Genomic DNA, 21983 nt, shown 5'->3' on the forward strand with positions numbered 1-21983 from the left:
ATAGTTTTTTGGCTATTCTCAAAATAAAATTTGAACTCCTACTGAGGCCACAAGGCCCTGGATGGTCTAGTTCCTGTAGACCTCTCCAAACTCACCTCATACTACCTGCATTCACTGCACTTTGGCTGCACTGTTTCCTTTGAGTACTTCAAATACACCGAGCTCTTTCCTACCTCAGTCTTTGCACTAGTTGATTCTTCTATCTACAATGCTTTCCCCCAAGCTTTTTGAAGGTCTGCTAATTCTCCTCCTTTGTGATTCAAGTCAAAAGCATTTTCTCAGAACATTCTTTCCTGGGCACTCAATTTAAAATAGTCTCCACACCAGTTCCCTCTATGACATCACCCTACTTCTTTCATGGTGCTTCTTACAATCCAAAATTATCTTATTTATATGCCCACTTATTTGTCATCGGTCCCCACTGAGCATGTAAACTCTATTTACCACTCTATCCTCAGAGCCAGTGCATGACACACAGTAGGCCCAATAGAAATATTTGTTCCATAAAATGGATAGCCAAGGTCAGAGTCACTGACAGATCTTGGAATTCCTTCTTTGCAGTGTTGAAAGGTGTTGCTTGCCACTTTCTTCCAGCAGGTGGAGCCAAAGCCACACCTGTTTCTTAGCGGGAGTAGGGGGTGGGATGTATGATTGGCATGGCTGAGGGCAGTAGGGCAGAGTCAAGAGACAGGCAGGGTTTTCTGTAGTAATGCTGGATCCAAGCAGAGAGGAACTCAAGAATGCGCTTCTCAAAGGATGAGTAGATATGAGCTGTCCAGAAGGCACGTGGTGTTGCCAAAGACCCAAGGAGTTTCTGGGATCCCTGGGTTGCTTTCCTACTCACCCCCAACCCCCCATATCATCTTCTAAGAAATAAGCAGGGGGTCTTTGAGGAGAACAATTTTCTGTGAGCATGAAACTGAAGAGGGGGTTTTCAATTCCCAATCCCCATTGTACAACTGGGGGAAATGGAAGCCAGAGAAATGCATCATGGTGGGTCAGCGCCAGTTGGGTGTGGCTCACAAAGCCTTCTTGCTGGAGCTTGCGTTTAAAAACTCAGCTGCATAAGCCCCACCCCACCCCACCCCACCGTGCCCAGCCCTGAGCTCAATATGGGAGACTAAAGTGGAAGGGGTGTGGATTCTCAAGAGCTGCCCCAAGGAACAGAGGTGCAGGAATTGCTTTAGAGAGGCATTCTGGAGCCAAGGTGCATTGGACCAGTGTCTATCAGATGGACCAGGGGCCAGAATATGTTCCAGGGCTGGGCAGGTGGCCTGGGGGCGCTGGGGAAATCAGCAAAGGTCTCTGACTTCCTCTTGAAAGCAATGGGGACTCACAGAAGGGTTTCTAAATAGGATGGCCACTTTGGTTATCTTGGATAGTTTACAGAAGGAATGTGAGGAGATCAAATCAAAGACAGAGACCAGTGAGGCTGCTGGTATAATCCTCCTGGTGAGAGACCGGATAAGTAATTGTAGGGATGGGAAAGAAGCAAGCTTGAGTGGTTTAGGAAGTTTAAAATAATTTTTATTTTTTTAAAGACAGGATTTGGTGGGTGTTGGGAGTACAGGGAGAGGGGAGGTAGGAGTGGGTTTCTGCAAACATTATCTGAGCCCCTGAGCACTCCAACTACAAAGGCCAACCCAGAGCCCAGGGCCCCTGGCCTGCCCGGGCAGCCTGACCCTGAGATGGCAGCTCTAAAGGCAGCAGGACCTGGCTTGGCGGTGACCAGACTCTTGATTCACACAATGGCCTAAAGTAGTGGGTGAGAGCACTGGCCTTATAGCCAGACAGAATGGATTCAAACATCGTCTCCTCTGTCTGATGACCTCGGACAAGTTACTTTTCTGTGCCTCAGCTTCCTTATCCGTAAACTGGGAATAATAATGGACTCACCTCACAGGGAAATTATGCATCTGGTTATGCCTGTTAGTAACACTTGATAAATTTATGAAAGTGGCTTGGCAGAACTTCAGAGCAAAAATGGAGCCTCCCCTGCTCCCTCCGAAAATGGAGCCCTAGACCCAAAGTAAAAACCAAGCCTGAATAGTGCACACGCTTCTCTTCTCTGGCCTGCATTTATCCATCTATAAAATAGAGAAGCTGGACCAGTACCCCTGATCCTGCCAGCTTGGCCTAAGTGTATGAGACCCAGTGATGTGCTAGGGGGCAAGCTCCTAGAGAGCTGTTAAATTTTGGGGAACTTCTGTTAGTACATCCATTGGTAGGTAACCTGAAATTGGCTACAGCAAGAGCATTTACACCATGGAAACAGACAAGCACTATAAACCAGGTCTTCCCCAGCAGCCTCCTCCCCACCAGAGGTGGTTTTTCACCAGCACACCTGTGGGGAGAACCCTTCCTCAACTGACACACAAACCCAGCCAGGTACAGTCTCACTTTCCAACACCATCATTAACAGCTACGGGGAAAGAATCACAGGTCTCGGGACCCCACACAGCCCCAAGCACATAGGATATGTGCCAGCTCCACATGCTCAGGCAGGCACAGAGCAGAAGGCACAGGGCACAGGCCTGGGCAGAGCAGCCTGTCTGTCTGACAGCCAGCAGGTCGCTCTCAGACACAGGGGAGTGGAGAGTGGTGGTTAAGGTCCCGGAGTCTCACAGACCTGGGATGATATTTCAGTACGGTAACTCTTGGCCATGTGACCTTAGCCACGTCCGTCTCTATACTGGAGCTCAGTTTTCTTCTCTTTAAAGTGGAATAGTCCTGACATAGCAAGACAGCTTCAAGGATTGAGTGTGAACACCAACAAAGTGAATGTAAAGCCTCCACACTGTGCCTGGTACAGATAGGTGTTTAGTAAATGTTAGCCGATGCTGTTATCACACCTCCAGACACATTCTTCCCCGCCGGGGCACCTGCAGCTTAGTGTTCCCTCTCACCATCTGCGTCTTGGCACAGAAGGGGTCAGGGCAAAGTGGCTGAGGGCAAAGACAGAAACAGGAACCTCTGGTTTCCAGCTTTTATCAAAATTAATAACATTAATAGCTCACAGACATATACATACACACACATTGCTATGTACATGGTCATTAAGTTATTAATTAGTCTCTGTAAAAAACGTTTCCACATTAGTGTTCCGGGCTAGGCCCGATCAGTCCTTGGCATATTCACAGTAGCAGCCCCGGGGCTTGGCCCCACGGGCAGGCAGACGTGAGGCAGGTGGCTGTATGAACAGCCCTCCCCGTGGCAGGCACAGGAGGTATCCCGGACCACTTACTCTTGAGTCTTTGGCTCCCTTCCTGGCACCTGGAGACCAGGTATTCAGCGATCAGGCAAGTAGGTCCTTATTTCTCCTGTGGTCCGGGACCCAGGCACTGTGGATGGTGGCTTCGGGCAACACAGCAGACCCTAGAGGATTCTGGCCAGCTCTGTAGAGTCTGTGTCAGAGCAGCCAGAGCTGCTGGCCTCTTCCCTGCAAGAGCCGAAGGAGATGGGTTGGAGGAAGCATCCTTGGTCTGTCTGCAACTCTCATTGCCCACAGGGTACTACAAGCCCTGGAACTACACTTTGGACTTGGGCTGGCATGATTCACTTGACCCTGCCTTCTGGTCTCCCGAAAGGCAGGCTCAGGCCACACCTGAGACCCTGCACACCAAGAGAGCTGTGAAGAATACAGGCTCTGGAGTGAGAACGTCAGGGTGCAAACCCCAGTTCTACTCCTTATCAGCTGGGCCAATTACTCTTCCTGGCTAAGCCTCTGTTTCTTCATCTACCAAGTGGGAATTGTAGGAATCTCCTGACACCTGGGGTTGTTGAAGAACTGTAGGAGATCATGAATGCACATTCCCTAAAATGTAAACTCCACGAAGGCAGAGATTCTGTTTGTTTCATTCACTAGAGCAATGCCGGTCACATAGTAGGTTTCCAATAAGTATCTGTTGAATGAATAAATGTAAAACCAGCCAGCACAGTGACCGGCATGCAGCTAAGTATCAGAGAGATGTCAGCTGACATTATTATCAGTCAGCAGTGAGAAGAGGAAATAGAGCAGGGACCATCGAGGGAAGATGGGCAGGAGGTTAAGTCAGGATTTGGCCACAGGAGGCACGAGCTGAGGGGCTAGACTGGATGATGCCCCCTCCTCCACCCCCTTGCTCTCACCTCAGAGCCTGCAAGTCCTTCTTGTTCTGCCGCCGCTTCTCCTCATCAATGGGGTACAGCTTGAAGAGCAGCAGGCCTAGCAGGATGAGGACTATGGGGGCTATGGTCACCAGCATCTTCAGTGTGAACTTGACACGTGCCGGCTGCGAGCAGCCACGGGTCTGGTACCCGGCAAAGCTGTGGTGGGACCCAGTGGTCAGGGGAGTGGTGAGGGCAGGGCACCTGGGGCCCAGCCCTGCCCAGCACTGCTCCAAGACCCCACCCCACTCACTCAAGACTGAGGGTGGAGATGCCCAATGAGACTCCAGAGGCGAACTTGGTGAAGAAGACGTAGAAGGAGAAGAAGATGGGCTCGGTTCCATGAGACTGGGGCTGCTTCAAGTGGAAGTCGTCAATGACATCAGGCAGCATGGACCTGCGGAGTGGTGGCAGCCATGAGGACCCACCCACCCAGCACTCCAGGGCCCCCGCTAGCCCATGTGGCGCCTCTGTGTCAGTAAGAAGAGGTGGCCCTCTGAGACTTTGTAGGCCCAGGGCACACAGCTCCGTGAAGTTCACAACTTCGTGGATGTTGCCCCGGTCTAGGCGTGCAGCTTGGTAAGTAGAGTGCAAACCAGATTTAAGCCCCCCATGTCCCATCCTGATTAGGTGTTTTTGCACAGTTCACAACCAGTGCAACTGTACAGGGAAGACTTGTTCTACCCCCAACCTGGACCCACAGAATGGTCTGCGGGAGAAGTTCCTGCGGAATTGTCCCCAAGGAGTTTCAGAATAGGGGCTAGGGGGCTGGGAAACATAGCCAGGTGGGCCTATATACACTCACCAGGGTAGTAAGAAGGCCGCTGCTACACTGATGCCGGCTGCCACGGCTACCACGTATGTGATGATCAGATTACTCTTCATGAAGGCCACCAAGATGAGAAATGGCACTGCTGACTAGGAGAAGGGGTGAGTACGGGAAGATGGGTCAGCCTGGAGACTCCCACCAGCAATCCCCAACCCAGTCCGGGCCCTACCCCTTCAGCCCCACTCACTGAAATCCCAGTGTATACTGCTGTCTTCTTGCCAAATCGGGTTAGGAACCACTGCCAGATGGGAATGGTGAATGTGGCCGAGAGCTGGGGATGCACAGTGGGGGGTGAGGGAAGTGGGTTAGTCATGAAGCCCCGTTGCCCTTCCCAGGACCTCAAAGACACTCCTAGCAGCCAGATGGCACCATCTGGGCAGTAAGAAAGCTGACAGGCACCACTGATGGCTCCCCAGGGGAGCCGAGAGCTAGTCCCAATCTTATCTCCTGCCTTCTCTGAGCTCAGCTGAGCATAGCTTCTCAAAGTTCTTGGTTTCTGCTATGTTCTCTACCGGAATATCTTGCCCCACATCTTTCACAGTCCTATCTAAGCAATTGTAGGTCAGATCCAGCTGACGATTCTGAGATTCCTCCCTCAGCCCTCCTAACCTTAGCCGGTCCGGGAAATATCCTCTGACTATCCAAAGAACCATCTAAGAAGTCCAGGCTGCCTACCCACCCTCGGGGCCCCACACACACCATGATGGCCAGGAGCAGATTCTGGAATTCGTTTCGGAAGCCCAAGGTGTAGGTGCAAAACAAGGCGAAGTTCCCCTCCACCAGCTGGGGGATGGGCAGCGTATAGGAAAGGAAACGTAAGGAAAGACGTGAGGTCAAGGCCAAGGCTTCCCCATGTTCCAGGGACCTCTGCTCACCCCACCCCCAATCCATCTGTCCCTCAGGCTTCGTCACGGAGTCCTTGTTTTACCCCACCCCTATTGCACTCCCCTCAACCCCCACTCATCCACTCCCCACCACTGCCTGCTCTCAGGCTGAGCCTGTCAGGCCCCCACTCACCATGAAAGCCAGGGAGGTGAAGAGGAAGCCAGCAATAAGTTTGACATATGGGCCATGGCTCATGACCAGTCGGAGGCCCCGAAAAAAGGACATCGGCTCAGCCTGCTGAGTCTCATAGGGTTCTGGGGGCCAGAGGGGACAGTGAGGAAGGAGCAGAGACACCTCCCAAAGCCCGAGGCCCAGGCAGAGGGACAAAGCCCTGCAGCGCCGGGGCCTGCACCGCTCCCCAGGGATCCCTCACCTCTCTGCTCCCGCACGCCCAGGGTGAGGATGACAGCACAGATGACATAGATGGAGGCAATAACTCCTGCCGCCAGCAGGTATGCATTTTGCTGCAAAGGGGATAAAGGCAACATAGAGAACATCAGTCTGATCTCATCCCAACCCTCAGCAGCTCCACGCCGTGGGCCAGTCCCTTCTCTGGGGCCTGTCTCCACTGGTGAAGTGGGAGAACTATCCTGGGATGGCTGCTGCTTCCCATGGCTAGGCAAAGTCCAGAGGAACAGAATGTTAAGAAGCCAGGCTGTGGAGTGTGAGAGCTCCCCCAGATCGAGTTTCTATAAATCACCAGTTCTACGACCCTGGCCAAATTATTTAGAATTATCAGAAATTATCAGAAAAGTGGGCATATTAACAGTTTGTAGAGCAAATGCCCAATATTCGCTATGCTGAGGATGACTGCAAACCACCCCATTGTGCCTCATCTCCCCAGATCCCTGTGCAGCCAAGGGCCTCACCGTTTCTTTGAGTGAGGTGGCGCTCTGTGTGTGATTGGTACCTTCCGAAGCCAGTGCAGAACCATTGGGGTCCTGGAGGCAAGGCGTATCCGCTTGGCCCACGATTTGCCCCTGGATCGCTGTGCCCAGCACGGTGCCCAGTACCTCCACGGTCATTCCTGAATGGTAAAAGGGTCCTTTGGAGGGGCCTTGTGGCTTGTAGGCCCCCAGGGAGGAAGGTCAGGTGGACAGATGCCCAGTTCTAGCCCCAGGTGATGGTAGCAGCTCCAGGAGGGTAGATATAGGGTGGTGAGGCAGATGACGCCTTGGCCTAACCTTATGGCCTTGCTTTGTATGACCTCTGGCTGGCTAGTCCCTGCACCTCTCTGTTCTCACCAAAGCAATAAAAGGATCAAGTTATTTTTGAGATGGTTTTACACCCACTCCCAGCAAGGGAAGAAATGTGGCGGGAGGGTCAGGAACAATAGACCCACGGTCCCCGGTGGATGGATCAGTGGGCTGGAGAGAGACTTACGATACGCAGTGGCAGAATCCCGCTCACTCTGCTCTGTGCTGATGAACATCGTGAGAGCTGAGTAGGGAACGTGGAAACACTGGCATGGAAGAGAGGCCCTTGACCAGTCAGATGATGGACAGGCAGATGTGGCTTTGGGCACCAACCCTGGAGGCCCCAGGGACTGCCCTCGTTCCTCCCCACCAGACACCCAGGGGAGGTGCCCACACTCACCGTGACCAGTGTCTCAAACAGGCAATAGAAAAGCAGGTACCACAGGGCCTGGCCCTGTGGGAAGTCAGGCACGAACCAGATGAGGAAGTAAGCAATGATGGCCAGGGGTGTGGAGAAGATGATCCTGAGGAAGGGGAAGGTCTGAGTAGGGGCTGGATGCCAAAACTCCAGGATCTGGGCCCCAGCCTGGACTGCTCTGTAGTCCCACAGGGTGCCTGCCGGGAAGGAAATTCCTCCCCCTGAATCTACCCACCCCAGGGTCTCTGGGAAGAGGCTAATGGCCAAGCCCGGAAGGGCTGACTTCAACAGTGCCCCTGGACTGAAATCCTGAGCACGGAGCAGGAGGTCAGACCCTGAATCTTGCCTACATCTCCCCAGTGGAGAGGGCTCCCGAGGCAGGGGCTTCCTATGGGCTGGGGGAACTGAGAATGACAGCTAACCCTCAGGTAGTAGGGTGGCAGGGAGCAAACCCAATACCAGTGTTCTTACGCGCACACACATACAGTCAGCACACATACACACACACACTGTGGGCACACACACAGCGGTAGGGGAGGCTGACTCCAGGCGGAAGGACTGGGCTTAGTGAGATAACTATAACGGGACGTAAATGTGTGCCTTCCCACTTCTGCATTCTACACCATCGCAAAAGCGGTTAGACCTCAGGAGGGACCGACTGCATGTCATTAGTACACACGGGCAGCAAAGAGCAGCGGCTAAAAGAAACCCCTCTGGAGCCATACTTCAGGAACCCAATTCTGGCTCTACCAGTGACTATAACTACCTTACAAGTTATTTAACTTCTCTGAGGCTCATTTTCTCATCTGTAAAATGACACTAGTAACAGCACCTACCTTACATTCCACATTTACTCAAAAGATATTCAAGTGCCAGCAACGTGCTAAGCACTATTCTTATTACTTAGGATGTTACCAGTGAACAAAACAGACGAAAGCTATGGCCCTGGTGGATCTTATATTCTAGTTGGCAAATGAAGAATAAGCATCATTTAAAAGTTATATATATTATTCAGCCTTAAAAAGAAATGAAAGTCTGACACAGGCTACAACCCAGATGGACCCTGAGGACATTGTGGTAAAGGAAATGGGCCGGCCACAAAAGGACAAATATTGCATGATCCTGTTCTCAAGACACCTAGAGTAGGTGTTCAGGGACAGGGAGTAGAGTGGTGGTTGCCAGGCGCTGTGGGGAGGGAGGTATGGGAATTATTTTTTTCATGGGGACAGAGTTTCAGTTTGGGAAGATGCAAAAGTTCTAGAGATGGATGGTGGTGATGGCTGCACAGCAATGAGAATGTACTTGATGATACTGAAGTGTACATTTAAAAATGGTTACAATGGCGGGGGGTGGGGGGTGATGCCTGGGTGGCTCGGTTGGTTGAGCGTCCGACCTCGGCTCAGGTCATGATCTCGCGGTTTGTGAGTTCAAGCCCCGCGTCGGGCTCCGTGCTGACAGCTCAGAGCCTGGAGCCTGCTTCGGATTCTGTGTCTCCCCCTCTCTCTGCCCCTCCCCCACTTGTGCTCTGTCTCTCTCTCTCTCTCGCTCTCTCTCTATCAAAAATAAATAAAATGCAAAAAAAAAATTTTTTTTAAATGGTTAAAATGGCAAAAGTTTATGTTATGTGTATATTTTACCACAGTTTTCAAAAGGTTATGTATTAGAAGGTGATTAAGTGCTATGGAGAAAAGAAAGCAGTCTAAAGGGGATTAGGAGTATGGGGGTAGAGGTGACAAGAGCAGACAGGGTAGCCCTCACGGAGGTGCTGATATCTGTGCCAAGACTCGGCTGAGAGGAGGGAGTTGGCCTTGAGCAGTTGTCTGAGGCAAATGTGTGTCGGGCAGGAACAGTCAGTGCAGAGGTGCTCAAGCAAGTTTGAGGAGAAGCAAGAAGGCTACTGGGGCTGGAGTGGAGTGAGCACAGGAGGTGGGATTAGGAGATGGGGTTGGAGGACATGGAGTACCAGGTCATGTCCTTACAGGCCACCGTAAGAACTCTGGTTCTATCTCACAGAGCTGAAGTAGTTTTGAGACTTTAATAAGTTGGTACTAAAATGCAGAACAGTGCTTGGGACATAGTAAGTCCTTGCTGTGACTACCGCACCAGAAAGCCCAGCGGGAGAGTACAGGTCCACGGCCAGGGAATCAGACCTCAGGCCCAGCCCTGCTGCATCCCAGCCTGCCCTTGTGACCTTGTGGATACTCTGCCTCTCACCACGTGGCCTTGGGAACTCCAGGGAGAGCGTCTGTCAAAGTCTTCCTGGTCGGAGGGGTGGATCTAAGTGCCGGCTAAGGGCAGGGGCTGCTCTGAGGCCTGAGAAGATAGTGGGCCACAGGGCTGATGAACCCTGAAAGGCGCGGCCTCTACCCACACCACAAAAAGGGGCTGGGTCCCGGCTGTGGTATGGACCAGGAGGAGGTCCCGTAGCCTACACACAAGCCCCTCAGCCCCCCACCGATCCAACGTGCGCTCAGACACAGGGGTGGGGGTACCATTCAAGAAGTATCACCCAGAATTACCACCCGAACAGGTGAGGACATGTACGCAGACACCGTGCTAAGTCAGAAACCTGCCTGAAGGGCCCTCAGCAACTTCACCAGGCTGGCTGCCACACCTGCCTAGCTCCAGGCCCTCAGATCCTGCTTCCCACAGGGAGGGCCTCCTCTTTTCTCCCTCTCTGCCCTCCCCCCTCCTTCCCGAATCCACGCGTCTCCTCGGAGAACAAGGGCTCCTTCCGTCAGCCTTCGTCAAACACTCCTGCCTCTCCTTTCGCTGAGAAGCTGAGAAACCGAATGTGACTGGAAGTAACCCAGCTGCTGCCTCCGGCCACCGCAAGGGGCTGTCCAGGGTAGCTCTCTCCCATTGGCTGTGCCTCATGAGGAGATGTGGCAGCAGAGCCCCACCTCCCACAGGCTGCCAGGGACTCGGGTCTGGGGCCCAGCTGGCTGGCTCCTACCTGGGCGGCTGGCTCCTACCTGGGCGGCCTGTCCAGGTGAGGCGGATGGTCCTGCCTTGCAGCCACCCCCATCCCATCGCCATCTCCCTCCCCCTCCCCCTCCCCACAAATCCACCCCCCCCCCACCCCGCCACCCCCACAGCCCTGCAGCCTGGATCAAAGGCCCCAATCTGGGCCTTAGCCAGGGGCTGGTGCGATTGTGGTGGGAGGGGGGCCTCGTGGGAAAGGAAGTTGTGGGGGTGGAGTGGGAGCTGTGGGAAGAGCTTTGAAGGCCGGAGACCAGGTATGGGCACCCCTGGGGCAGGAAGGCGCCCATTTGAGCCTGGATGGGCTGGAGATGAAAGGGGTATGTCCAGCCCCCTCCCCCCACCAAGCAGGATGTCCTGGAGAGAACCAGAGCTCCAGACTGTCAGCTGGTCCCGTGTGTCTCCCTTGGCTGTGTGATCTGTGGTACTACCTCCCCCCACTTTGCCCTATAGCCTGAGGCTGAGTAGTGTAGGCTTTGTATCAAGGGAAAAGGTAGTTTACATCATCCAAGGGGCCAGAGGTTATGGTTCTGCAAATCCCATTCTTGGTATTACCCTCCACCCTTGACCACCAGGAGCTACTCTGAAGGGGTGCCAAATTATACATTACTTAATATGTGCCAAGCACCGTTCTAAGTACTTTACATATAAAAAAAAATTTAATCCTCACCATAAACTCACGAGATAGGCATAATTATTATCTCCATTTTGCAGATGAAAAACTTGAGGCTCAGAGATGTTAAGTGATTTGCCCAAGGTTGCATAGCTGTGAGTGGTGAAACACAGGCAGGCTGGATTCCGAGTATAACCTCTCAACCACTATGCAGCACTATCTCTGCCGCTATAACGACTGAGGGGGAGGAGTTAGAATTCCAGCTTCGCAGGAGGGAATGGACCTTGGGGAGCAATGGGGCCTGGTGTAGGGGAAGCTGCTCAGTCTGGCAATTTAGCCAGCCTGGGAAATGAATTGGCAGAGCATCCATCCCAGTGCCCATGCCTGGGGCAGCTGAGGCCTCAGCTGGGTTTCAACACTCGGCTTTCTGCGTCATTTCTTCTCACCCCCCAGCCTGTGACAAGTCAGATGGAAGGATCAAGAGTTAGTGGGCATGCCTGAAGCCCTGCCTTCTGCCACCTCAGAGGAGCCTCTTTTACTCACCAGGGCATGAGGCGGCCCAGGCGGGTCCAGGAAGATTTGCTAATGCAGAAGCCCACGAGGGGGTCTGTGAAGGCATCCCAAGCTCGGCCCACAAAGAGGATGATGGAGGCAGAGAAAGGGTCCACCTGGAATGGGGAACAGGTAGAAGAAGGTGACCCCTTCATCCTTCTACTCATCTCAACCCTCGATGGTAGGCAAAAGCAGGGGCTCCCTCCCCATCTCAGCCAGGCCCTTGGGACTCTGGGCTGCTCTCACTCAGGCCTTCATCATCTTCTCTTGCCTTGTTCATAATGATAACAGCTCCCTGATAGCAGCCAGTGCAGAGTGCCTTCGAAGTTTTCCCAGATCTGCTCCCTTATGTACTCCCTTCCACTGCCCTTGAAAACACTCCCCATCAACTAGAATGAATCCAGAATCACTTCCTTGCTTCCCTCTCACAGCCCTGAGCGCCAAGCACCTGGTATCAAAATGAACATTTGCTCATTTGACTACAGTGGGCCTCAACTTCCCCATCTGTATAATGGGAGTTATGATCCCTATCTTACAGGACTGGAGTTAAGATCCCTGTCTTACAGGTCAAGCTCTATCTTGGATGTGGAAAGGAATCTTTAGATGCTTTTAAAAAGTGACCTGTGACTATCCACTGAAGCCATCCCCCTCCCTGCAAACCTTTTAGGCCTAAATAGTTTCTCTGGACTCTTCCTTACATTCATCAAGGCTCTACTATATTGCTTTGGCTCCAGGAAATAGGGAAACTGGTGGCCTCTCTCACACTGTAGTTTCCCCAAACTGACTCTCCCTAACCTCACACTCATGAAGACAATTCTATACTTTGATTGCAGGTTCCTCATATTTGTACCCCACTCAGGACCCAGCCCATGGGAAAACTAGCTGCTTGAAAGAAGTTATTTGTCCCTTCTGGGGCTCAGTGTTCCCCACCTAGAAATGGATACAATGAAGATGCTTTGCCTGCAGTGGCTGTTGAGCCTCCCACTCTCCCATCCAGACAAGGTGAATTCTCAGCATGCCTGGCTGCTGGCCAAAGCTTCTCAGAACAGAGAAGAACCCTGCTTCACCCTAAGTACCTCTCTCAGTCAAAGACCCTGTGCACTGGGCGCCTTAACCTAGCTCAGCACTTGGGGGCCTCTCTGCCCACTGACATGCCTCGGCCTCTCAGGTGAAGGTGGGAAACAGCTTATCTACAAGCCTGGCAACATCTACCAGCCCCTGAGCTGGGCCAGCTGACTGTTGTCCAGCTGGGGACATGGTGTGCCAGTCTCTTCTAAGAACGGGGTCACCAGCAGGCTCCATTCTTTCTCACACCACCGTCTGCCCCTCCAGGCTCTGTTGCTCTTGCCAGGCAAGGAGAAGTTGCCTGACCTTGCCAACTAAGACTCCTGGGGCAGATAGACTCCCCTGCTGGATACTTTCCAAAGCAAGCCTTCTTATTTCTTATCTACGGCCGACTCTGAGAGGCAGCAAAGTAGGGATTCCCAGTCCCATTTCACAGATGGGGAAAACTGAACGTATCTACCCTCCCACCTCAGGATGCTGGAGGAGCCCTGGTGGGCTCAGCCCCACTTACCTGAGCCACATCCAACAGGTAGATCTGCAGGAAGAACCCCAGGGCACAGCCTGTCACCTGGTAGGGGGCCCCCCCAACTGCATAGCAAAGCTTGTTGCAAATGGACAACTGTTGTTTCTTCTTTGGTTCCTTCTGGGAAGAAGAGGAAAGGATGAAAAGAGACCCAGGATCCTGGCCTCCATCCTAGAAGGTTCCAGAGGCAGGACCATTCTTCTGATCCACTCTGCCAGGAGGAACAAGTCTACCTTGCCCTGTTCCCACCCAGGGTGATCTCACTTCCTACAAGAAAAGAAAGGTATTCTCTATCTTAGGAAGCTGGAAAGGGGGATTCCATACCAAGGAAGTGGCCCCTAAGCCACCCTACCCCCAGATTCTGAGTTAATTTAGCAGCCCACCGTCCCTAAAAACAAAACAAAAAACAACAACAACAACTTCCCGTAGGGTTCCAACCATGCTCTGTTCCAGTTGGAGGGGGAGCATGCTCCAGCAGCAGACCTGTGGACCTGTCCCCACCAGGCACCACCAACCGTCACAACCTGAAAATCACAACCTGAAAATCCTCCGGCTGCCAAGAGCCGCCTAAGCCCAGCCCCTGCTCCCGCCCTAGTTCAGAGGCCAGGACCCACCTGCCTACTGGGTGAGGGGCCCAGCCCAGCTGGCTGGGGGCACAGCTGTTCCTTCCATCTGTCCCAGAGCGACCCTGGCCCCTGTAGTCAGCCAGAGCTTGAGGCAAACCCGGGAGCTGTCCTACCCTCCCTCTTGCTATTCCCCATCCCCAGTTCCTAGGGAACCTTGGAGAGGGGAGGAAAGGCCTCTAGGTACAGGGCTGGGCCCTATCTGGGTGGGGCACTAGAGAGATTGAGTTTGCCCAGGAAAGTGAAGATTACTCATATTAGTAGAGCATAATTGCTCCCCCCACCCCCACCCCCCACACACACTCCGCTCCTTGCAAGGATCACTTAATAAAACTAAAAGGAAACGGCAGTCACCTCCCAGGCAGATACCTATTGCCTGGGATCTCCCCCTGGAGTCGCCTGATTCAAATGGATCCTTCACTAGGTCCAGAGAGCTGGGGATGGGGTCGAAGGTCAGGACACGCAAAGCAAGGCGCGCTCATCAACACCCACACTCACACAAGGGCCTCTCTCTCTCGGAAGTGCTGCTCTTTTAAGAGCAGAGAGCCGTTGTTCTTATGAATGAACTTGAGCGGCCCTCACCGCAGAGTTGAGGTGCCAGCGCGGGCATGTGGGTGTGGGGAGTAGGGGCTGTGAGATGGGGAATTAAGGGGACTTTCCCGGATTTCTGGGGTCTCTGGCTTCCAGGGCGGCAATCCTAAACCGCTCGTCACAGAAGAACGGAAACCGGCTGAACACAGCCAGGCACCACGTGAAGCTGCCGGCGCGGCCGATCGGCGGAGAGGCGGGGTGGGGATGAGCAAAAGGGGGCGCCTACAAATCCTCTCCATCACCCCCTGTCCCCAAGGCCGGTACCCCCGGGCCCTCCCCTGCCACTGGGCTAGCCTGTCCCCGGCTAGCCCGAGGCGTCCGAAACCAAACCTCTTCCTCGACGTCCCCAACTCAGCTTGCTCTCACCCCTAGCCCTCCGCCCGGGGAGGGGTGGGGGGCGGTGAAAGGGGGGGGGGGTCCTCACCTTCACCTGGGCCGGCCGTTCAGCGGCTTGGAGGATGCCGGTGGGCAGCAGCCCCGCCGCGGAGCCGCTCTCGGAGCCCTCTCCCTTGGCCATGACCCGCGGGCCACGCCGCCTGGGACCGGAAAGCCGGGATGCGCCTCTGCTCCGCGGGACTCCGCTCTGCCGGGACTCCCGTCGTGGCCGCCGCCGCCGCCGCCGCCGCCGCCGCCGCCGCCGCCGCCGCCGCCGCCGCCGCCACGGCCGCCTCTCGCTAGTAAACCCGGCGGGCGGGCGAGGCGCACACTCCCCTGCACGCCCCCTCGCGCCTCTTAAAGGCCCGGCCCTGCCCACTCTGATCCAATCGCAGAGCCGGCTGCCCTGCCTGCAGCCAATCCCCTCGCCCGCCTGGCGGCTCTCCCGCCTGCCTAAGCCTCCCAGCCTCTCTGCCACTGAGCCACGTTCTCAAAAGCCGGCATCCGGCTGCGCGTGCTCCTCGCAAACCCCGGAGAAGACCGGGAGACCCACCTGACACGCACGAGGAAACTGAGGCTTAAGGCTGGAAGGGACCTGCCCGAGGTGCCCCAGAGTGAGTTCTCCCTGAGTCGGGCCCACGGCCGGTGACTTCTGACCCCCACGGCTAGGAAAGGTAGGGGCTGGGAAGCCCACTCCCCCCCCCCCCCCCCCTAAAATCAGGAGTCAGGTCGTGCCTCCCTCTCCTCCAAACCTGGATGGAGGATGTAGCGCTGGCACTTCCAGTATCGATGTCCCTCTTGCATCTCCCAAGACTGACCATTCCCTCTTCCCAACACTGGCTTCTCTGGGGCCCAGGGCAATGGGGGACAACGATGACGTATCGCAGTCACTGCCCCTGCTGGCAGGGAGCTCCCAAGGTGTGCAGAGGAGACAGGACCAGCCCCCCAGTACCCCATGATAGTAACAGTGGCCTTTTATGGAGAGTTTCCTCCGTGCTTAAAATGATGTCATCCAGTCCTCACAGCAACGACATGAGCACGGTATTATCATCCCCATTTTATAGCTGAGGAAATGGAAACTCAGAGAAGTGAAACAGCTGTTTTGTGGCAAAGCCAGGCCTGGCAGGTTTGTCCCTTTCCAGAGCCTTCTCTCTTAACGGCCCTGCTCTGTCTCTCTCAGCAAAAATTACCAGGACGCTAAATGGGATATATGTGTTTCTCCAACAAAAAACCCTAGGAGATGTGACAAAACTGCAGTGGCACTCTGGGTTGAAACAATCAAGGAAGGATTTGAAAAAGAGAGGACTGAGTAATCTGGTCCTTGAAAGAAGATATCTAGAAGGACATTAGTCTGGAACAGACGCCAAACACAGATCCAGAAAACATGCTTTTTCTACCACCTCTGGGTCATCACCCCCAGGCTTCCCAGACACTCAAGAGGCTGGGGAGGGGGCGTGGGGGTCGGTTGCTCTAATTAGTGAAGGGGATGCTGGGATCTCAAAGGCCACTTTCTCCCGTTCCTGTGATTGCTGAGCTTCCACTCCTGTTTTCTTTCTTAGGCTCTCTGACTGATTGCAGGGAGGAGAGATGAGGTCTGGCTACCCCAGGATGGCCACACCAAGCTTCCTCATATGCCCCAGCAGCTCCCATCGTGGCACACAGCTCTTGGTCACTGCTGAGCAGACAGAGCCAAAGTGAGACAGTTGGATGCTGTGAAAAGGGCACGGGCTGACCTCCCATGGCTCCACCAGGAGCTGTGTGACACTGTTCTTTCTGTCTCTTCCCTTCCCCAGGCTTGAGTTGGCTGTGGTGGACTCTGATCCCTCCCAGCCCTAAAATCTTCACTCCTGTAGCATCACGCCATATCACAAGTGATTTAGACCCCCCACCCCCAGACCATGAACTCCAGGAAGACAGGAACCACATCTTTTTCCACTGCTGTGTCCCCACAAACTAGCTGGGATCTGACTCATGGAAGGAAACTAATAAATATGTGTTCAGTGATGCATGCTCAGTCTTCCTCCGGTACAAGCACAGGAAGAGCCCATCTGGGAAAGCCTCAGGCTCCTCCGTTTACTAGCTGCATGGCTGGTCCTGAGCAACTCAGTTACCCTCCGTGTATGTAAAGTGGAGATAGTAATAATGACTCCCTGGTAGGGTAGCTTTGGGTATGAAACAAGAAAATGCCCAGGAAGTGCTTAGCACAAGTACCTGGGAGCTGAAGCCGGACTGGTCCCCCTCCTGGCCTGATTCCAGCCTGTCAGTGTAGCAGTGCAAGATTCCAGATATGGCCTGACCATGCCAGCACAATAGACCTATTATTTCCCCCAGTCTGGACGCGACACACTGTTAATGCAGCCTAAGACTGCTGGGCTCCAGAGCCTTCCTCTCCCATGATTAGTTCCCATCAGGTTGTGATCAACTAAATCATTCAGATCCTTTTCAGCAGAGCTGGGGTCAAGTCAGGTCTCTCCCCCACCCTCTGCTTTGTGTGAATGTCTTCGAGCTCACAGAAGGACAATGTCATCTTGCTTATTCCAGCCTGTAGAAATTGTTTTGAATGCCGGTTCTGTTGCCCACTGTTTTCTCTCCCTAAGTTTAGATCCAGGCTGCTCCTTGCAGCTTCACTCTATCATCCATAGTGTTGCTGAGGACAGAGCCCCCGTAACATACCTCCAGGGACACTCATTGACCAGCAATGGAAACAGAGCACTGCTAATACAGAAGCTCCCAGTTATTGAGCACTCTCTGTATGCCAGGCAAGCACTGTGCTAAGTGCTTTGTGTATATCGTCTCATTTACTCCTCACAACACCCCTGGAGAGGGTAGTTTTTATTACTCCATTTAATAGATGATGAACCTGAGGCTAATAGAGGAGAAACAGGGACTAGTTTTATAAACCCAGAGTCAGGCCCCTTTTTCTGGTGATGGTGTGGTTGTAGACTTGTCACTTAGAGATGCCTTCCAGTCCTGACCACGTGTCTCCGCTGGCCTTCTTGCCAACTGTCCTTCCTACTCCCCCTTTACCCCCACACCACCGGGCCTGGAGTCCAAGGGGCTGTCCTGAGCCTCCAGTCCACAGTAGGCAGAGGGCTCCATTAGCTTCTGGAGCCTGGAGCAGGGGCCTGGGCCCATTTTTCATAGTAACATTCTTTTCATCTAGGGCGGCAGTGAGGACAAGGGTTTCTCCTTGAAGAACAGACAGACAGCTCCCCACTCTGTGCTCGGACCACCCTCCTAGGCATCCTTAACCTTTTCTGGGTCTAACCCGACCTCACAGCCTAGGGCAAATGAGCTTCAGAGCCCTCTCCCTGCCCCCTTGTTGCTCTCCACCTGTCTATGCCCTCATGAAGCACCATGCCTAGCCTGGTGGGCTTCTTCATATGCCCTAGCATAGTCCCCTGAGAGCCCTTGGGGGAGGCCAACAGGTCCCCAGAGCTTCTTGGGAGGCAGAGCAGCAGAGTTAAGTGCAAAGATCTCAGAGACAGGTTACCTGGCTGCATAGCCTATCTCTACCATTACAGTTTACTCTTGGGCAAATTGCCAAATCTCTTTGAGCCTCACTTTCCCCACTTGTCGAATGGGGATAATAATTGTACCTGTCTTTGGGGTTGGCATGAGGATTAAGTGGGGTGATTAAAACAGTGCTTGGCACAGAGTGAGCACTTTAAAAGGATTATTAGGAGCACCTGGGTGGCTCAGTTGGTTAAGCATCTGACTCTTGATCTCACCGTTCATGAGATCAAGCCCCTTGTTGGGCTCTGTGTTGGCAGCATGGATCTGCTTGGGATTCTCTTTCTCTCTCTCTCTCTCTCTCTCTCTCTCTCTCTCTCTTTCTCTCTCTCTCTCTCTCTCTCTCTCTGTTTCAGTCTCTCCCCATCCCTCCCCTGCTCTCTCTCTCTCAGAATAAACATTAAAAAATAAAAGGATTATTATTATTATTATCTTTATTAGCACCCTGGGCAAAACCTCTCCAAGTAAGGCCGCTTAAGTCAGAGGGGAGGAAATTTGATGTAAATAGCTAGAGGCTAGATTTATGTCTGGTTCCACAATGTGGTATTTCAACGTTTTTTGTTTTTTTTTTTTTTATTTATTTGTGGGACAGAGAGAGACAGAGCATGAACGGGGGAGGGACAGAGAGAGAGGGAGACACAGAATCGGAAACAGGCTCCAGGCTCTGAGCCATCAGCCCAGAGCCTGACGCGGGGCTCGAACTCACGGACCGTGAGATCGTGACCTGGCTGAAGTCGGACGCTTAACCGACTGCGCCACCCAGGCGCCCCCACAATGTGGTATTTCAAGCACAATTGGATGCCGTTGGGTCGGGGCACGATTATCAGGTGGAGATGTTGAGGTTTCAGCTAAGTGAAAGAGTTGCCAAGTGTGATAGCTTATAGTTCGTTATCCAGTGGAAGATTTCTTCAGTGCCTAACTGGCAGACTCACCACCCTGACTTCTGAAAAAAAGGAACCAGCCCATTCCTTAAAGTATACTTAGCTCAAGAGTCACTAGTAAGTTTACATTCTGGGTGGTGGTGCTCTGAGGCCAGGGGATGGCCAGAGTTAAGGCCTGGGCAGGCCCCGGAGCAAGGGTTTCCTAGAATGGCTGCTACGATAGGGATGCCCCAGTCTACTCTCCCTGGATCCCCTATTATTTGTCCTGTAGGAAGGAGGCAGGGCAGAAAGTAGGAAGAAGGGACTCTTGAGGGTCCCAAAGAGAGGCTCTTTGGGGAGGAAGTATCTGAGGGCCCTTGAAGTCGCCAGGAGGCTGCTAGTTCCTGCCTGTATGTTGGCTGGGCAGTTGTAGGGTAGGAGAGTCTCCGAGGCTGATCCATCTGACCACGAGAGGCTATAGACCACTTCGGAGGGAGGCCCCCTATTATGGGCTTCGGGACTAGGCTAGGTGATAGGTCTGACTTCTGAGCCTCAGGTGTCAGGGGACTGAGGGGCATGGAGAGTGCCCAGAGATTCCCTGGGATACCTGGTGCCTCCCCCAGCCAACCAGCCAGTATCCCTGTATCTTCTCATCCTGGGTTCCCCCAAGTTCAAGTTTCTTCCCAGAAAAGAGAGACTTCCCTACCCCCCAGGAAGACTCTGCAGAGGAGTTGTCAGAATGATGGAGTAGAAGAAGCTGAGTAGACCAGCCTTGGCTCAGAGAACCACACCATCTGAGACAGCCCCAGGGATTGGGCCAACCTGCCAGGTAGCCTCAGGATCCAGGAGATCAGGTGAGGCGCTTTCTGGGCAGGAGCTTAGAGCCTGGCCTCAGAGGAAGGGGGAGGGGGGCCTGGGTGGCTCAATGGGGCACCTCGGTGGCTCAGTCGGTTAAGCATCTGACTCTTGGTTTCAGCTCAGATCATGATCTCACAGGTCGTGAGTTCCAGCCCCAAATCGGGCTCTCTGCTGATGGTGCGGAGCCTGCTTGGGATTCTCTCTCCCTCTCCCTCTGCCCCTCCTGCATCTCTCTTTCTCTCTCTCTCTTTCTCTCAAAATAAATAGTAAACTTTTAAAAAAAGAAGAAGAAGGGGTGGGGTGGAGGCTGAAACCTGAGCAATACTCCTCCCTTCCAGGCCAGCCAGGACTCTGCCCTCGCTCTCCTTATGCTCACACCACGTTCCTGCCTGAGGCCCTGCCTTGGCTTGCTGGCCTTGACCCTCTCAGAGTAAGATCTTCAGCATAAGTGACTTGCTGGACTAAGGCCAGCGTGGCAGAAGCGGAGCCTGCCTTGGGAAGCCCAAAGTTCCACCCCGCTTCTGGGCCTCCTTTTACCCATCTGCTCAAAAAAGCAGGTCGGACAGCCTAGCACCAAGTAACGGCTGCTTCCACTTTCACCACTGCACGTGGAGACTGGCCTTTGGTGGCCTTCAGACTTGTGGTAACCCTGTGGTCTCATGCTGATAAGGAATAAGAGAACAGCATGGTTGGGGCCCTTAAAGAGTGTGGCCTGGAGTCAATCTTGTCAGGTTTTGAATATAGTTCTGTTTCTAGCTAGGTCTGTGACTTTAGGCAGGTCATTTACTTCTCCGAACTTCATTTATTTGCTCAGTAATAACAGCTCATAGTGTTATCCTGAGGATCGGGTGAGACAATATATATGTGCAAAACAAAACTTACAGTTGGCTGTTAACATATGTTAATTTATGCCCTTTGTCCATTTCTTCTGACTGGCCGGATGTCTTTGATGAAGAGGCAGTGGGGAGGGGGGGCACCTGGGTGGCTCAGCTGGTTAAGGGTCTGACTCTCGATCTGGCTTAGGGCACGATCTCCCAGTCAGGCTCTGTGCCAACAGTGTCTAGTCTACCTGGGATTCTCTCTCTCTCAAAATAAGTAAAGTTAAAAAAAAAAGGCATTGGAAAAACATTTCTGTTCTGGGTTTAAAAACAAAATAGGAGGTAAAAAAAAATTTTTAGACATTAATTATACTGGAATTAAAAATATTTTATTTAAAATAAATTTTTTATTTTTATTTATTTATTTTTTTAACATTTATTTATTTTTGAGACAGAGAGAGAGAGAGAGAGAGAGCATGAACAGGGGAGGGTCAGAGAAAGAGGGAGACACAGAATCCGAAACAGGCTCCAGGCTCTGAGCTGTCAGCACAGAGCCCGACGCGGGGCTCGAACCCACGGACTGTGAGATCATGACCTGAGCTGAAGTCGGACGCTTAACCGACTGAGCCACCCAGGCGCCCCTAAAATAAATTTTTTAAAAAAAACCTTAAAGGGGCACCTGGCTGGCTCAGTTGGAGTGTGCAACTCTTGGTCTCGGAGTTATGAGTTTGAGCCCCACGTTGGGCATAGAGGTTGCTTAAAAATAAAATCTTTAAAATTAAAAAAATAATAATGAAATGAATAGAATAAACTTAAAACATGGGGGCCTTAAATTTTTTTAAAAATTTAGGGATACCTGGCTAGCTCAGTTGGTAAAGCATGCAAATCTTGATCTCAGGGTTGTGAGTTCAAGCCCCATATGTGTCATTGAGTTTACTTAAAAAAAATTTTTTTGTTGTTCTTTTAAAATTTTTTTTTTTTCAACGTTTTTTATTTATTTTTGGGACAGAGAGAGACAGAGCATGAACGGGGGAGGGGCAGAGAGAGAGGGAGACACAGAATCGGAAACAGGCTCCAGGCTCCGAGCCATCAGCCCAGAGCCTGACGCGGGGCTCGAACTCACGGACCGCGAGATC

General features: G+C 52.8%; 1 protein-coding gene and 1 long non-coding RNA gene across 3 annotated transcripts; one reads left to right on the forward strand and one right to left on the reverse strand.

Moving 5' to 3' along the window:
• Nucleotides 1-2972: 2972 nt before the first annotated feature.
• MFSD2A (MFSD2 lysolipid transporter A, lysophospholipid) lies at nt 2973-15063 on the reverse strand. Of its 2 annotated transcripts, none has more exons than XM_060626491.2 (14): nt 14848-15063; nt 13198-13326; nt 11613-11737; nt 7457-7580; nt 7244-7322; nt 6730-6887; nt 6234-6324; nt 5993-6114; nt 5675-5758; nt 5163-5246; nt 4952-5064; nt 4400-4543; nt 4129-4305; nt 2973-3439 (listed from the first exon to the last, which is right to left on the reverse strand). In XM_060626491.2, exons 1-14 carry the CDS (start codon nt 14938-14940, stop codon nt 3376-3378), a joined length of 1587 nt encoding a protein of 528 aa, XP_060482474.1. In that variant the 5' UTR covers nt 14941-15063; the 3' UTR covers nt 2973-3375. The 2 variants fall into 2 exon arrangements, with proteins under 2 accessions (XP_060482474.1, XP_060482473.1); XM_060626490.2 differs by having other exon boundaries at nt 13198-13329; nt 14848-15062.
• Nucleotides 15064-15184: 121 nt separating this feature from the next.
• On the forward strand, nt 15185-19367 carry LOC144617264 (uncharacterized). Its single transcript, XR_014138114.1, has 4 exons — nt 15185-15472; nt 16358-16492; nt 16592-18864; nt 19101-19367. It is a non-coding gene; the product is annotated as an uncharacterized LOC144617264 (long non-coding RNA).
• Nucleotides 19368-21983: the final 2616 nt, after the last annotated feature.

The sequence above is a fragment of the Panthera onca genome, chromosome C1 (genome assembly GCF_046562875.1).
Source record: "Panthera onca isolate mPanOnc1 chromosome C1, mPanOnc1 haplotype 2, whole genome shotgun sequence".
NCBI lineage: Eukaryota > Metazoa > Chordata > Mammalia > Carnivora > Felidae > Panthera > Panthera onca.

Coding starts and splice junctions, on each gene's coding strand:
- MFSD2A (XM_060626490.2), bottom strand. CDS start 14,940: ATGGCCAAGGGAGAGGGCTCCGAGAGCGGCTCCGCGGCGGGGCTGCTG. Junction 6,888..7,243: donor GGATTCTGCCACTGCGTATC/GTAAGTCTCTCT, acceptor TTTACCATTCAG/GAATGACCGTGGAGGTACTG. Junction 3,440..4,128: donor AAGGACTTGCAGGCTCTGAG/GTGAGAGCAAGG, acceptor CGGCTCTTGCAG/GGAAGAGGCCAGCAGCTCTG.